Source organism: Saccopteryx bilineata, chromosome 9 (genome assembly GCF_036850765.1).
Source record: "Saccopteryx bilineata isolate mSacBil1 chromosome 9, mSacBil1_pri_phased_curated, whole genome shotgun sequence".
Classification (NCBI taxonomy): domain Eukaryota; kingdom Metazoa; phylum Chordata; class Mammalia; order Chiroptera; family Emballonuridae; genus Saccopteryx; species Saccopteryx bilineata.
In genome coordinates, this window is record NC_089498.1 from 75,620,071 (window position 1) to 75,636,651 (window position 16,581).

The 16,581-nt window shown below is 39.0% G+C and overlaps 2 protein-coding genes across 11 annotated transcripts in view; one reads left to right on the top strand and one right to left on the bottom strand.

Moving 5' to 3' along the window:
• Positions 1-3,590, bottom strand: part of ECD (ecdysoneless cell cycle regulator) — a 42,600-nt gene extending 39,010 nt beyond the window's left edge. The window contains exons 1-2 of one of the 5 annotated variants that reach the window (XM_066243214.1): positions 3,408-3,590; positions 1,828-2,058 (exon numbers count right to left, since the gene is read on the bottom strand). In XM_066243214.1, coding sequence (XP_066099311.1) covers positions 1,828-2,032 — 205 coding nt within the window. In that variant the 5' untranslated portion in view covers positions 2,033-2,058; positions 3,408-3,590. Of the gene's footprint in view, positions 1-1,827; positions 2,059-3,189 lie in introns of all 5 variants that reach the window. The other 4 variants (XM_066243212.1, XM_066243213.1, XM_066243215.1 and 1 more) reach the window with 4 other exon arrangements.
• Positions 3,591-3,675: 85 nt separating this feature from the next.
• The window catches only part of FAM149B1 (family with sequence similarity 149 member B1), a 98,779-nt gene continuing 85,873 nt past the window's right edge, over positions 3,676-16,581 (top strand). For 5 of the 6 annotated variants that reach the window (XM_066242642.1, XM_066242643.1, XM_066242645.1 and 2 more), the window contains exons 1-3: positions 3,676-3,905; positions 8,973-9,074; positions 10,011-10,140. In XM_066242642.1, the coding sequence (XP_066098739.1) occupies positions 3,859-3,905; positions 8,973-9,074; positions 10,011-10,140 (279 nt within the window). In that variant the 5' untranslated portion in view covers positions 3,676-3,858. The remainder of the gene's footprint in view (positions 3,906-8,972; positions 9,075-10,010; positions 10,141-16,581) is intronic. The other variant, XM_066242647.1, reaches the window with a different exon arrangement.

Genomic DNA, 16,581 nt, shown 5'->3' on the forward strand with positions numbered 1-16,581 from the left:
TCTCCCCACCCTAGGGTGGGGGTGGGGTCTCCCAAATTTGTTAAACTAGAGAAGCTCCAATAAAGGTATCTATTTCTATCTACCTCATATATTAAGTTTGAATTTGAACTTCCTCCAGAAGCAATGTGGAACTGTTAGGCAAGCAAGTGATAGGATCAAATTTGTGTTTTTCAAAGGTAAATTTAACAGTGTGAAGAAACTGGAGACTTGGTACCAGAGAGGTTAATTATATAGCTATCATAATCTTCCAGATGAAGAGATAAAGAGGGCCTAGATGGTAAACAAACAGCTGTAGAGAAAGGGTCATATTTTAGGAGTAATCACAGCAGGACTAGGTCCCTGACTAACCATGGTGAAGTCAGGAGTTGAGTATGATTCTGAATTACTAACTGGCATGGATAACTACTAGGTGGATGGCAATGCCATTAAAGCAAGATGAGAAAACACTGGATAGGAATGATTTTCTAGAAAAAAGAAGGATTTGGATGTGCTGCACTAACGTGACAGTGTTCTTGCCAATAAATACCACATATATTTCAGTGTACAGGAGTACAGAAGTTCAATAAAATTAACAGTAAGGAAGACATTTGGAAACCAACTGAGAGCAAGACTGATGATCTCATAAGATGGCACACTCCTGATATGAAACAAGACCTCACATAAGTCACTGCCTACATATAGCCTTGGTCACTTACCCATCATTCCCTTTAGTAAAGCTAAAGAAATCATAGGACAAAGTGCCATATTTGGCCAGATGTCAGATCTCAACAACCAAGAACACATTAACAGGGAAGACAATGAAGGAACCTCAAAATGCTCTGAGTGGCAAATAACGGTCAGACAGCCAGCCCAATTATTTCTCTTAATAAGCCAGGCAGAGCTACTCTTAGATCACTACCAAGATAACTGTAAAAGTAAGGCAGCTTAATAAACACATCATCAATAGTGAGAATGCAGAGTAACAGCTAAAGATACTTAGATACATTATGGCATAGAAAAGTCAAGTTTAAAAGAATAGCCCGAGGGCCTGACCTGTGGTGGCGCAGTGGATAAAGCATCAACCTGGAATGCTCAGGTCGCCAGTTCTAAACCCTGGGCTTGCCTGGTCAAGGCACATATGGGAGTTGAAGCTTCCTGCTCCTACCCCATTCTCTCTCTCTCTTTCTCTCTTCCCCTCTTTAAAATGAATAAAATCTTTAAAAAAAAGGAATAGCCCCAGGTTTAATAATGTTGATATACGTTAATTTCTAAGGTAATGCCTATTAGAAAGTTTTCATCAATGTGAATGAAAATAATTTTTTTTTTTTTTGTATTTTTCTGAAGTTGGAAACGAGGAGGCAGTCAGATAGACTCCCGCATGTGCCCAACCGGGATCCACTCAGCATGCTCACCAAGGGGCGATGCTCTGCCGCAATCAGAACCATTCTAGCGCCTGAGGCAGAGGCCACAGCACTATCCTCAGTGCCCGGGCCATCTTTGCTCCAGTGGAGCCTTGGCTGCGGAAGGGGAAGAGAGAGAGACAGAGAGGAAGGAGAGGGGGAAGGGTGGAGAAGCAGATGGGCGCTTCTCCTGTGTGCCCTGGCCGGGAATCGAACTCGGGACTCCTGCACACCAGGCCGATGCTCTACCACTGAGCCAACAGGCCAGGGCCGAAAATAAATTTTTTAAGGGCTCAACTGAAAATAGGCAAGCATCACTAATCTAAAAAGTTCAGAATATAAATCTGAGAACACTGAATAAATTATAGGCTGCTATACATCATTGTTATCAGAATGACAATAAATGCCACATATATCAAGTCAAAATAAGTAAAAGAGCCTTCCTTACCTTTCTCAGGTTTATATTTGAGATTGAAAGGCTGATTTTGCCAGATATAAGGGAGCAGCATAGGTGCAAACTGGATCATTATTCTTTCAATATACTTTTGAAGAATCTCCTTGTGTTGTTCTGGGTCTCTTGGTTCATCTGGTACCAGGAACAGGCGGTACTCCACAGTATCTTCCACTGTAGCAAGCTTCATATTTTCCTCCATTCTTCTTCGAAAACTAAATTTAAAGTCTCAATAATATAAACCATATAGAACAATGAAGAAATAATATTCCATTCCCCCTAGGGGATTCCATTAACATTGTTTTCCAAAATTCAGTTATCCACATACCATCATCATGATTTTTGCCTTGACCGTGTACCAAACATAATAACACTTATTTAATGTTCTTTTAATGACATTTTTGTACTTAAAAATTATGTTCTTTACACTTAAAAGTATGTTAAAAGAATCTGTGATATAATACAATAAATGGAAATCCAGTATCATATTCCCCAATTAACTAATAATTACATTAAAATAACTATTTGCCCTTGTAGTTGCAGTGGCATGTGTAACACACTTTGAAAACAACTGCACTAACATCTTGTTTAAATACTATCCAGAACACAAAATATAAATAATAATAATAATTAGTAATAATAAATACTATCCAAAGTCCCAGTTCTGCCAGTAAATTAGTCCTGTCATTTTGGGCACTTCACTAACTCTTTCTGGGGCTTTTTCTTTAATTGTAGAATTAGAGTGTTACTCTACCATCTCTAGAATCCTCCGATTTAAATTTTTATTATTTAAACCCTCTTACAAGCAGTGTCCCTTACTCTGCAGAATTTTAATCTTTCTTTTATAAACATTGTACAACATAGTCAAGGGGAACTCACAACTACAAAACATTCATGTCTCATCCCAAAACAATTTGCCCATTGTTCTTGATTCTACAACTATCTGCCCAAAATTTGTCCCTTTTTCAAGTCGGGGGGGGGGGGCACAACTCTGCTATGCAAGAGGTGATATATATCTCTTTATTTCCTAAGGGTTTCTTTTACAAACAAAAGTGTTAGTTCATTATTGCTACCAGGTAATGCTTTGTAAACAATGGTACTGCACAGGATGGACCACGTAATCCGATTTTTATATACTGCTCACAAAAATTAGGGGATATTTCAAAATGAATATGAAGCTAGAAAATGTCCCCTAATTTTTGCGAGCAGTATAATTTACCCGGCTTTCTAACGGACAAATAACATGAGGTCAGGAGGAACCTGCATCTTCTAACCAGACATCCATTCACCAGTCTATCCAAATTATCATTTGGCCTTTCAACCCAGAGGGACAGACAATAATTCTAGCCACCTACTCACCTATAATGCCAAGCACACCTTATTATGAGAATTCAGTGTCAGAACCAGAAGGGACTTTGAGGTCACTCGAGCTAACTCCTTTACTGTGCAGATGAGAAAACCGGGAGAAGAGAGAGAGAGAAGCGACCAAGCAGCAGAGGCCTGGCTTGTGGTTTAGGGCCCTTCACTCCGATAAGTTCCCTCCCTCCATGTGACAAAATGAAGCCAATTTTTCTTACGGTTCTAGAACCTCTCCCACACGTCCCTGCTGCGGCACCTTTCCTCAGCCGCCCCTCCCACCGCGCGAGCCTGTCTGGATCAGCCAGCAGTCGCCGAAGTCCGGCCCTAGGCTTGGTCCAGACGCCTGTCTGGAACTTGAGAACGACGGAAGGGCTGAAAGTCAGAAATCGCTCAGGGCCGGAACTCTCAACTTCGTCGCAGATGCGTTTCTGCGGGAGCATTCGGCGGGTGCCCGGCTGTTGTCGTCACTTCCGTCCCGGTGGGGAAGTGGCAAAGGCCGAGGACTTGGGAGGTGGGGAACTAGAGGAGGTGGCGGTCCGGAGTCTGGGCGACGGGCGTGACGGGGCTGAAAGGTGGCGGGAGGGGGCCGGGCAGGAGCCGGCGGGAGGGCCAGGCCTCGAGGCCCCCACCCAGGTTTGCCGGAGCCGGCCGCGATTGAGACGGAGGAGGATGATCTCCAGATACACTCGGAAGGCGGTACCGCAGAGCTTGGAGCTGTGAGTGGACTGCTCAGCCATCCCAGCCGCGGCCAGGGGAGGCGAGGTGGGGCGCGGGAGCTGGGGACCCTTCGTGATCAATCCCTCGCGCCTTTCCTTTCCCTTCCCGGGCGGGAGAAAGAAAATTTTCTTCGGAATTTTCTCCTTCCAGCCTTGTCGGAGAGTTTGTCCCTTCTACCTAACATCTTCAACTAAGGGCGTGCCACCTGTGCTATTCCAGGGCCTGGCCCTATTGGGCTGCCCTTCCCGAACTCAGGCCTCCTAAAGCATTTGTAGTTTCCGCAGTGCTTTATGCCCCACGGTCAATGACCACTGACAACTCAAGAAGATACTAAGAGCTGACTATTACAATAAAGTTGAATATATCTAGTGCCAGGCACTGTGCAAAGCTGCTTACGTTTATTGGCTCACTTAATTCTGTTCAACAAGGATAGCAGATGGGGGTTGTTATTTTGCATTCTACAGATTAAGATTCCAGATTTAAAGATTGTAGCATGCCAAAGATTGGTCAACCAGAAAGTGGTGGGGCTGAGTACAAACCTGGTGTCAATCTGATTCTGAAGCCTGTGATCACAACCATTACACATACTGCCTCCTCATCTCTACAATTAAGCATCAGAATCTGTAAGGACCCGCTTTGTTTTGAGACTTTAAAGAGCAAGTATTTATATTTCTGTCCCCCCACCCCCACTCCTAGTATTGTAATTTAGTAAGTAGTAATAATGTCACACATGTATTAATGCTTACACTTTCAGTAAGACTTCCACATCTTGATCCTTGTAACAACTCTAAGATGGGTGATTTTTTTTCAGAAGCTGCTATGATCTATACCTTACACATTTTTTTTTTTTCCCCCCATTTTTCTGAAGCTGGAAACAGGGAGAACGCTAGGCCGACGCTCTACCGCTGAGCCAACCGGCCAGGGCACGTTACACATTTTAAGATTACATAACCAATAAGTTTTGAGCTTGGGCTTTTTAACTCCAAATTCCCTCCACCCTTTTCTTCCAATGAGCTATGTAATTTTAGCAACCATACTATTTATTAATAATAACTGTACATGGTAATAACAAGCTTGTTATTTTTCAGTCACATCTGGGTTTCTGGCTAGGCTCTTTTCTGGCTGTGTGACTTTAAGCAAATGACTAAACTTTTTTATCTTTCACGTCTGTAATATAGGAATAAGACATTATCCAAAAACATATCTAATGTGATGGCACAGAGTTTGACACATTTTTGGTCCTCAGAAAATGGTAATTTCCTAGTGCCTATCCATCTTTACTTGGTACAATAGCCATACCTATAAAGAAAATCAGTCTAGGATCTCTCCTTGCCTTTCAGAAATTTATTATCTACTAAGTAATGGGATAGCTACACAGTAGCAATTCGAACAAGCTTTTTAGAAACTAGGGAGAAGAAAGCCATTTCCTAATAAAGCAAACAGAGCTTAGCTAAAAATTTGCTGTTATAATAAATTCTGATCATTCTGAGAGCAAAATATTATCTTTTATGGAAAAAGTGTTGATAGGCACTTAATGAGCCAGAATTACTGACCCAGTATGTTACTTGTGTTCTCTTATTAATTTGATACTCCCTAAATCTAACTCTCCCAAAAAGTCTTTGGAGGAGTCAGAGTGATGTAAATAATGAAGATAATGAGAATTAAATGCATCTAAAAGACCGTAAATTAAAAGGTATTTTTATTTTAGGTGTTAAAATGATAATTTGCTTTGAAGCAGTAACTTTAGTTTTCTTCCTAACACTTCCAAACTATAAATGTTAAAAAAGAGTCTGGCCCTGGCCAGTTGGCTCAGCGGTAGAGCGTCAGCCTGGCATGCAGGAGTCCTGGGTTCGATTCCCGGCCAGGGCATACAGGAGAAGCGCCCATCTGCTTCTCCACCCCTCCCCCTCTCCTTCCTCTCTGTCTCTCTCTTCCCCTCCCGTAGCCAAGGCTCCACTGGAGCAAAAGTTTCCCTGGGCGCTGAGGATGGCTCTGTGGCCTCTGCCTCAGGTGCTAGAGAATGGCTCTGATTGCGGCAGAGCGACGCCCCCTGGTGGGCATGCTGGGTGGATCCCGGTCGGGCGCATGCGGGAGTCTGTCTGACTGCCTCCCTGTTTCCAACTTCGGAAAAATACAAAAAAAAAAAAAAAAAGAGTCTGGAAAAAGAGTGATTTTCAACATACAGCTTAACATTTTTAATGTCAAATTTCAAACACAAATACATAGTAAATTTAATGAGCCACCACTTACCCACATTAAAGTTATCAAAAAATTTTTTCCTTTGCCTGACCTGTGGTGGCGCAGTGGATAAAGCGTCGACCTGGAAATGCTGAGGTCGCCGGTTCGAAACCCTGGGCTTGCCTGGTCAAGGCACATATGGGAGTTGATGCTTCCAGCTCCTCCCCCCTTCTCTCTTTCTCTGTCTCTCTCCTCTCTAAAATGAATAAATAAAATAAAAAAAAAAATTTTTTTTTCCTTTAAGTCATTTTTAATTACAGTTGACGTACATTATAAAATTTTAATATATTTTGCTTCATCTATATATATATTTTTGTTCCTCATCTGTGAAATAAGGAAGCAAAACTCCTGATACTATTACTTTATTCCTATATACTTGAGTATGCATCTTTAAAAATTATAGACATTTTCTGTGTAACCACAATGTTGTTATTAAATTTAATATTTCTTTGGTATTATCTAACTGTTACTCCATAATCCACATTCTCTGACAGACTAAAATATGTATTAAGTTTCTGTTTTGTAGCTGGAGTCCACATTTCTGATCCCTACCACTGTTTCAAAGACAAGCTTTTGGTTGTAGGATCACTGAACAAGAGAAGTACAAATAGCTCTGCATAATTCCATCCCCACCATTTAAGAAATCATTTAAAGTGCAGGCTTAGCTGACTGGACCCCTAGGTTTATGTTTGTATACAAAAAGTGGTACAGTTTGCTAAAATCTCAAACTATTCATTTACTCTGAGAATCCTCAGAGCCAGACTACTTGGATTTGAATCCTGGTTCCATCACTTACTGGCCCTATGACCATAAGCAGCATACTTAATCCCTCTGTGCCTCAGTGTCCTTTCCTGTGAAATAAGAGTTTTAAAGATTTATAATAAACATATATTCAATAAAAGGCCCTGGGAAGACCTCTTGTAAAGAAACCTGTGTAACTTTAACCTATCCTATTTCCTAAATTTATTTAACTGAAGAATAAAAGGAAAATCTACTGGAGATGATTAGGACTGGAATATATAATAATTAACCCCATAGTTTATGCTCATATACATGTTGAACTCTACAGCAGTACTGTCAAATAGAATATAATACAAGCCACGTATATAATTTTAAATTCCAAGTAGTCACATTAAAGAATTAGTAGATGCCTCTGGCCTCAAAGCAGTGCCCACAGCTCCCCTGCTGTAGGTACCAAACCAGAGGCTGTGACATCCTGAAATGAGAGAAGCTATGAGGAAAAAAAAAAAAATAGAAACAGGTGAAATTAATTTTCTTATTTTTATTTTGAAATAATTATAGACTCACAGGAAGTTACAATAGTAATACATGGAGTCCCATGAACAATTCACCCAGCTTTGCCCAATGATGACATGTTATAGTAGGTTTTAAAGCCTGGAAACTGACATTGGTACAATACTGCTAACTAGACTATAGACCTTAATTCACTTTTCACCAGTTTTTATATCCATTCTTTTGTGTGTGTGTGTGTGTGTGTGTGTGTGTGTGTGTGTGTGTACATACAAAGTTCTGTGCAGTTTAGTCTCATATACAAATTTGTGTAACCACCAGTAAAATCAAGATAGAAATTTCATCACCACCAAGGAACTGTCTTGTGTGCCCTTTCTACTCACATCCACTCCTCTCTCCATCTCCTGATAACCACTAATCTTTTCTTTCCCTCTATAGTTTTGTCATTTTTTTTTTTTTTTTTATGAAGCTGGAAACGGGGAGAGACAGACAGACTCCTGTATGCGCCCGACCGGGATCCACCCGGCACGCCCACCGGGGGGCGATGCTCTGCCCCTCTGGAGCGTCGCTCTGTCGCGACCAGAGCCACTCTAGCGCCTGGGGCAGAGGCCAAGGAGCCATCCCCAGCGCCCGGGCATCTTTGCTCCAATGGAGCCTTGGCTGCGGGAGGGGAAGAGAGAGACAGAGAGGAAGGAGGGGGGGGTAGAGAAGCAAATGGGCGCCTCTCCTGTGTGCCCTGGCCGGGAATCGAACCCGGGTCCCCCGCACTCCAGGCCAACGCTCCACTGCTGAGCCAACCGGCCAGGGCCTAGTTTTGTCATTTTTTAATGTTATATAAATGGAATCATATAGAATGTAACCTTTTGAGATTGGCTTTTTTCACTAAGCGTGATACCCTTGCAATCCATCTAAGTTGTTGCATGTATCAATAGTTCACTCCTTTTCTTTTTTTTCTGGATCATATTCCATTGTGTGTATATAGCAGAGTTTAACCCTTCACCCATCAAAAGACATTTCACTTATTTCCAGTTTTATTAAAATGATGCCCAAGATTACAATAGCTAGGTCTTACAGTAAATGCATGTGTTTAATTTTATAGAAAAACCAAAACTTCGAGAGTGGGTCTACCATTTTACATTCCCACCAGCAATATATGAGACATCACTTTCTCCATATCCTTCCTGCATTTTGTGTTATGACCATATTTTATTTTAGCTATTCTAATAGTTGCGTGGTTATTATACCTTATTATATTTTTTATTTGCAGTGAAGTTAGTATTAAGAATACATTTTGTTTAACTCAACATATCCAAAACATCACTTTAACATAATCAAGGCAAAATAATTAGTGAAATACTGCACATTCTTGTACTAAGAGTTCAAAGTCCTGTGTGTTTTATTATTAAAATTATCTGTGCATCTCATTTCTGACCAACCACATATTAACTACTAGTGGCTAATGTATTGGACAATGCAGTTCTAGAGCAGCAAGAAGTAGGTGACTAACTTCTAGACTAAGTTTCTTAAAAGTATATTTTTGTTTAAAGGAAATACAACTTTCTTTTTATCCTTCACAGGAAAGGAATAACAAAATGTGCTCTTAAACATCCCCTTCCAGAGCAGGTGGATGAAATTTCCTCTCCCAACGATATCCATGAAAAAGACATAAGTTCCCAAAGGTATAACACAGAGTGTACTTATTTGCTTTTATACTTGATAACGGCAAGGGTTTTATTTTTTAGTCTAAGCTTGGTATCAAGCCTTACATTAATGAAACAAAACCAATTTTACCCCTTTCATTACTATTTATTTTCAATCTGGAACAACTAATGGGAAAGATCATACTTATTTTCACAACCTTTGAAAAGCAGTATTATAAAGTAGTTAAAAGTATAGACTCAGAAGGAGTTCAGCAGATGTGATTTTTAATCCTGGTCTGTCAGTTATTAGCTGAACACTAGTGCAAGTTACTTACCTGATAATTGTATCTCTTAAAGGTGTTGTGAAAATAAATGAGATAAAGTATGCAAAACTTGGCACAGTGCTTGGCGAATAATAAATGCTGGGTAAATGTTAGCTACTTGCGTTTTTTAAGAAAGAGAACAGAGGAGACTATAACTTCAAAGAGGATTCTGAGAAACAATGTGGTATAGAAAAAATTAGTCATAAAACTTAGTTTCAAAACCTGGAACTAAATTTCAGATTCTTTGCTTTAAAATGGGTTTGAGTTCTGCACCACCAGGTGGTTGTGAGAATAAAATGGGATTAATATTTGTAGAAGTGCTTGGTAAACTGAAAGTGCCATACAAGTTCAGATATTAACAATATTTCTGAAATGTCCAGTTGTCAGAGGCACATGTTATAGGTGGAATGTTAAAGTATTCATTATAACCTGTAACTAGAATTCTGTACAATGACTGCCATCAATTCTATAGGAACTAGTGAGGACTTTTTCATGATGTTTAAATATTGAGTTCTTCATTCATTTTTGCTTCTTTGGATATATATTTGTACATATGATTATCACCTAATTCCTGAATAGTTAATGTTGCAGAAACTTGAAGAAATATAAGAATTTTTCCATTTTCTCTCCTCCTTCCAAATTCTGCATTTAGTGAATCTGATTCCACACAAGAATCATCTTTTACATCAGCTGACACTGGAAATTCAAGTTCTGCTTTTCCAAGTTATACAGGCACAGGGATCTCTACTGAAGGCAGCTCGGACTTCTCCTGGGGATATGGTGTGAGTTGTATGTTACTGGTCTGATGGAGCACTTGGGAGGTTATTCTGGGAGTTTGGATTTGTCAGTATTTTTCATTCCTTCACTCTCCTGCCTTGTTTCTTTACATTTTAATACTTAAGTTTACTACACTTTATAACATTTATAAAGAAGCATCAGTCTTCACCCTCTCAGTATTTGATTTTTTTATAGATATAGCAGTTGATTTTTAGATATGCTTACTTAGTGTTTGACTTAAACAGTTGTGGGTTAGTATGGATCAGGGCCCTGAACTTACTCCTTTTGCTGTGCTCTGTTCACTAATGTGGCTTTCCACCAATGTAACACTAATATCACTTTGTTTAAACTGATTTTGAAAGTTTATTATTAAGCCATTATACACTGGGAAAATGTTCATGATATATTGTTAAATGAAAAAAAACAGGTTAAAAAGAATTTTTATAGTTCTAATTTTATTTTACATATACTTTTGCTTATATGTATTAGAAAAAGGACTTAAAGACAAATTTTATACATGTCTATCACCTTGACGCAATAGGTATTTTTATTTCTGTATCCTTTTTCAATCTATGTTTAATTTGGCCTAGCTATAATTATGGTGTACATATAATATTATGCTCTATTTTTTCACTAAATATGATTTTATAAGCACTTTTCCACAATACTGACTTTATACTATATTGTTGTTAGCAATCTGCTTTCCTCACAACAAACCTGCTAATTGTTAAAACCTGTTATTGCCTTAACAGTCAGTGACACAGTGGATAGAGTGTGGGACTGGGACGCAGAGGACTCAGGTTCGAAACCCCGAGGTTTTTGGGGCTCATTCAGCTTGAACATAGGCTCACCAGCTTGAGCTTGGGGTCACTGGCTTGAGCTGGGATCATAGACATGACTCCGTGGTCGCTGGCTTGAGCTCAAGATCTCGCTGACGTGAGCAAGGGGTCACTCGCTCTGTTGGAGCCCCACCCCCCATCAAGGCATCTATGAGAAAGCAATCAATGAACAACTAAGATGCTGCAGTGAAGAATTGATGCTTCTCATCTCTCTCTCTTCCTGTCTGTCTCTCTCGCTAAAAGAAACAAACAAAACTCTAAGGAAGATGACAGGATGCTGAAATAGAACATTATAAGGGTAGTCATTTTTTTTTGTGATTTCAATAGTCTATTCAAGTTTTAAGTGATGTTAATTACAACATTTGAAAGGGAAGATCTAATTCCACACAAAATCAAAGACTCTAAAATGTACCCATTAAACTACTAAAAAATTAACTGAGTGTTGAGAGTATAACAGAAATCTAATTTATGTCCCAAGTAGTGTAGCCATGTTGTTACAGTCACAGAGACTCTTCCCAGTTTGCAGCTGGAGCTTTTAGAAGCTATTTCATATTCTGGTGCAAGGGCAAAAAACCACAACCTGAGAGAGAATTATTAAGTCCTGAATTATCAGCTTTATCACGTCCACCTTCTCCACTCCAAAATGTCACAAAAGAAACAACTACCACACTCTACTTTTGGTGTAAAAGAGGTGATGGATGGGGAGTGAAACAAGTCATGAAGATAGGTCTTAAAAAGTCCGTTCAGGCCTGACCTGTGGTGGTGCAGTGGGCTAAAGCGTCGACCTGGAACACTGAGGTCGCCGGTTCAAAACCTTGGGCTTGCCTGGTCAAGGCACATATGGGAGTTGATGCTTCCTGCTCCTCCCCTTTCTCTCTCTAAAAATAAATAAATAAAATATTTAAAAAAAAAAAAGTCCCTTCAGATGAGTTTGTACACACCATCAGTGAGCCTCTCATTTAGGGTAGGAAATCAAGGTTCAGTTCTCAAGAAGGCACAATGTCATTCACTTAAGCAAAACAAATTTTCAAAGTGCTTACAAATCATCAGCTTCAACTTACAGCTATTTCTAGGTAAAAAAGAAACCTGACATTTCTAGAGGGACTGCCAAGTTCCAGTAAGGGGAATTTACATTAGATAGGGTTATCAAGTAGAGGAGATCTGAGACTTGGAGATTCAGGAGTTAACCATGTGAAGAGTAAGGCAAAGAGCTTTTCAGACAGGTAACCAACAGCAAATGCAAAAGCCTTAAAAAGAAAAAGAGCTTCATGTGTCCAGGGGTAAGTGTTTGGTATGTTACTGGAACTGAATAACATAATTGTTCAGTGTGATTGAAGAGTAGCATACCAGGAGAGAAAAGCACAAATGATATTGGTAGGCACGACTAGAATCATTAGGCATTGTAGACCATGGTAAAGAATTTAAATTTTATCCTAAGGGAATGACTGAATTAATTTGGTGACTTACTGTGAGGTTTAAGGTACTGACTATGTAGTTCCATTAGTTGTTTCAGTTTTATTATTTTTTAAATATTATATTTATTGATTTTATAGAGAGAGGAGAAAGGGGTGGGGGAGCGGGAAGTATAGTTGCTTCAATTTAGTTGTTTGTAGGTGCTTGTTGCTTGTCATACGTGCCTTGACCAGGCAGGCGCAGGGTTTCAAACTGATGACCTCAGCATTCCAGGTCAGAACTGTGCCACCACAGGCCAGGCAGCTGTTTCAATGTTATAATTAGTGGATGCCGGGGACTGTGCTAGGTACTTTCTAGAGTGTATTATAATTTCTTTGTAAGTTATGAATGTCACACAAATGTTTCCTATTATCTTGCTTTCCTTTGGTATTTACTGTTTAACAGATTTTTAAAAATATTTAAATATAACCATCTCACTATTGAGCTTCATTCTTTACTAGTCAGGATTTTCTCTTTAGAAAGAGAATATTAGAATATTCTTCATAGCTTTTTAGCAGAACTTTATATATTTAGGTTTTTAACTCAAGAAACATTTTCATAATACGTATATGGTGTAAAGTATGAATTAAGTTCTTACTCTGTTAAAACTATTTTTAACCATTTTTCTACATATGATTTAATATCATATAGTTTTCATAGTTTAAAAACCTACCAGTGTTCACTAAATAATGTATTATTTAATACTTGTGTGCTCTTTACTCTTAAATAAATTTTATTTTTCTATCAAATTTTATAAAGTATTGATCAGGGATTTGATATTGCATTAAAACTTCATATTAAATTAGAGAAAGTATATAGAGAACTAAAATTTATTGACTATTTAGTAGATGTCAGGCACTGTGCTAAATACTTTATATACACATTTCAATAATGTTATATATATATTTTTTAACTGGTCCCTCATCTATCGCAGGGGTTAGGTTTGAGAACACCCCGCGATAGGCAAAAATCCATGAAGTGGTGACCTTATATTTATTTTATCATTTATAAATAATACATATTTATAAATAATATATATACATATATAATATATATATATATGTATTAAGGCTTTATAAACCCTCCCCACACTCTTATAAACACTTCCTATACTCTTAAACCTAAGTAATTTTGACAACATATAAAATTCTATATGGGTACTCACCAGTACAGTAATATTCTTTTAATATGTTTTAATTTATATATTTTATATTGTTTTCAATTTTTTAGGCTAGAAAATGCTTATTTTACTGCAAAAATAATTAAAATAATAAATATATAAAAACACCTATATGCTGCAAAGTCCCACAACATAGCAAAAAATCCATGATACAGCCTGACCAGGCAGTGGCGCAGTGGATTGAGTGTCGGACTGGGATGTGGAAGGACCCAGGTTTAAAACCCCAAGGTTGCCAGCTTGAGCGCGGGCTCATCTAGCTTGAGAAAAAGCTCACCAGCTTGGACCCAAGGTCACTGGCTCGAGCAAGGGGTTACTTGGTCTGCTGAAGGCCTGCAGTCATGGCACATATGGGGAAGCAATCAATGAACAACTAAAGTGTCGCAACGAAAAACTGATGATTGATGCTTCTCATCTCTCTCCCTTCCTGTCTGTTTATCCCTATCTATCCCTCTATCTGACTCTCTCTCTGTCCCTGTAAAAATTAATTAATTAATTAATTAAAAAATCCATAATACAAAATTAGGTTTAAACAATTTTAAAATCCACGATACAGTGAGACCATGAAAAGTGAACTGTGATATGGCGAAGGACTGTATTTTATTTTGTTGCTTTTACAGAGCGGGGGGCAGGAAACGAGAAGTATGAACTGATAGTTGCTTCACTCTAGCTGTTCATTGGTTGCTTGTATCTGCCTTGACTGGGCAAGTGCAGGGTTTTGTTTTTTTTTGTTTGTTTTTTACAGAGACAGAGAGTCAGATAGGGACAGACAGGCAGGAACGGAGAGAGATGAGAAGCATCAATCATCAGTTTTTTTGTTGCGACACCTTAGTTGTTCATTGATTGCTTTCTCATATGTGCCTTGACTGTGGGCTTTCAGCAGACCGAGTAACCCCTTGAGCCAGTGACTTTGGGTCCAAGCTGGGGAGCTTTGCTGAAATCAGATGAGCCCACACTCAAACTGGTGACCTCGGAGTCTTGAAACTGGGTCTTCCACATCCTAGTCCGACACACTATCCACACTGCGCCACCACCTGGTCAGGCAAGCGCAGGGTTTTGAACAGGTAACCTTACCATTCATTCAGGCTGACCCTCTCCATCCACTACACCACCACAGGCTGGCCAGTAATTTATCATCTTAACTGAACTTAATATTCTAACAGAAATATAGTTTTTATTTAGATGTTTCATTAGTCCTGTTTACCATTTTATCATTTAATTTTTAAGTTACAATTGATATTAAAATTGAATTTGGTATTTAATTATACATTTTACTTTTGAATTGTCTTAGTTTTTTTGAGCTATCTCTGGTCTGTAGGAGTACAGTTTTCTGTCCCAATTTAATGGGCTACTTTGCTAAATACATTTACTATTTATTTATTTATTTATTTATTTTTCTGAAGTTGGAAACGGGGAGGCAGTCAGACAGACTCCCGCATGCGCCCGACTGGGATCCACTCGGCATGCCCATCAGGGGGCAATGCTCTGCTCATCCTGGGCGTTGCTCTGTTGCATCCAGAGCCATTCTAGCTCCTGAGGCAGAGGCCATAGAGCCATCCTCAGCGTCCAGGCCAACTTTGCTCCAATGGAGCCTTGGCTGCGGGAGGGGAAGAGAGAAACAGAGAGGAAGGAAAGGGGGAAGGGTGGAGAAGCAGATGGGCGCTTCTCCTGTGTGCCCTGACCAGGAATCGAACCCAGGACTCCTGCACACCAGGCCGATGCTCTACCACTGAGCCAACCGGCCAGGGCCAATACATTTACTATTTATAATCATTCTGGAGTTTATATCCTTAGATTTAATTCTTTTGAAATATGATAATTTAAAAATCTAAGTTAATATAATGATATGAAGGAAGACATTTCTTTTTTATTCTACTAATATCTATTATTTAACATTTGATATCCAACTATTGTAAAAATAACTAACCCAAGTGTGTGTGTGTGTGTGTGTGTTAGAGAGAGAGACAGAGAGAGGGACAGATAGGGACAGGCAGGCAGGAAGAGAGAGAGATAAGAAGCATCAATTCTCAGTTGTGGCTCCTTAGTCTCCATTGTTGTTCATTTATTGCTTTCTCATATTTGCCTTGATGAGGTTGGGGGGTGTACAGCAGAGCAAGTGACCCCTTGTTTAAGCCAGCAACCTTGGGTTTCAAGCCAGCGACCACGGGGTCATGTCTACGATACTACACTCAAGCCAGTGAGCCCGTGCTCAACCGGCAACCTTGGGGTTTCGAACCTGGGTCCTCAGCGTTCCAGTCTGACGCTCTATCCACTGCACCACTGCCTGGTCAGGCTAACCCAATTATTTTTTATTTTAGTTTTATATGGTTTGGGTTGATTTTTAAAAAATAATCAGGTATGGTTTATTGTTACGTTTAACTTCAGTGATTCAAAGGAAAAAATATGATCAAACCAAATAGATTCTGAAATGGTATTTGATAAAATTTAGAAACCATTTCTTATAAAAATTCTCACTAATATAGGAGAAGGAAACCCTTAAAACTTGATAATGACTATTTGCCAGCTGAATAGCAAATATCAATTTAAATGGCAAAACATATAGGAATTCTTTATACCAAATTGATTTGATTCCTTTGCTACGTTTGTAAATATTATATATTTTACATAAAGTTTGTTGTTATACCCTCTAATTAGTGCCATTTTTTTCACTTAATGTATTTTGAAGCATATCCATATTATAAAAAATTCTTTGTTTTTTAATGGTCACACAGCCATTGTTGTTACAAAAAAAAAGGAAGCTCACTGCATTTATATCTTGTACATATGTTATTTTACATAAAGGTGAATATATCTGAGGATACATTTCTAGAGGTGAAATTGCTGGTCAAAAAGTATATGCTTTTGTAATTTTGAAAGCTATTGCCAAATTGATCCTCTGTAGAAATTATTCCAATCCACTGTCTCATCGGCAACATATGAAAGGACCTGTTTTCCTACACTGTTGACCAGAACAGTGA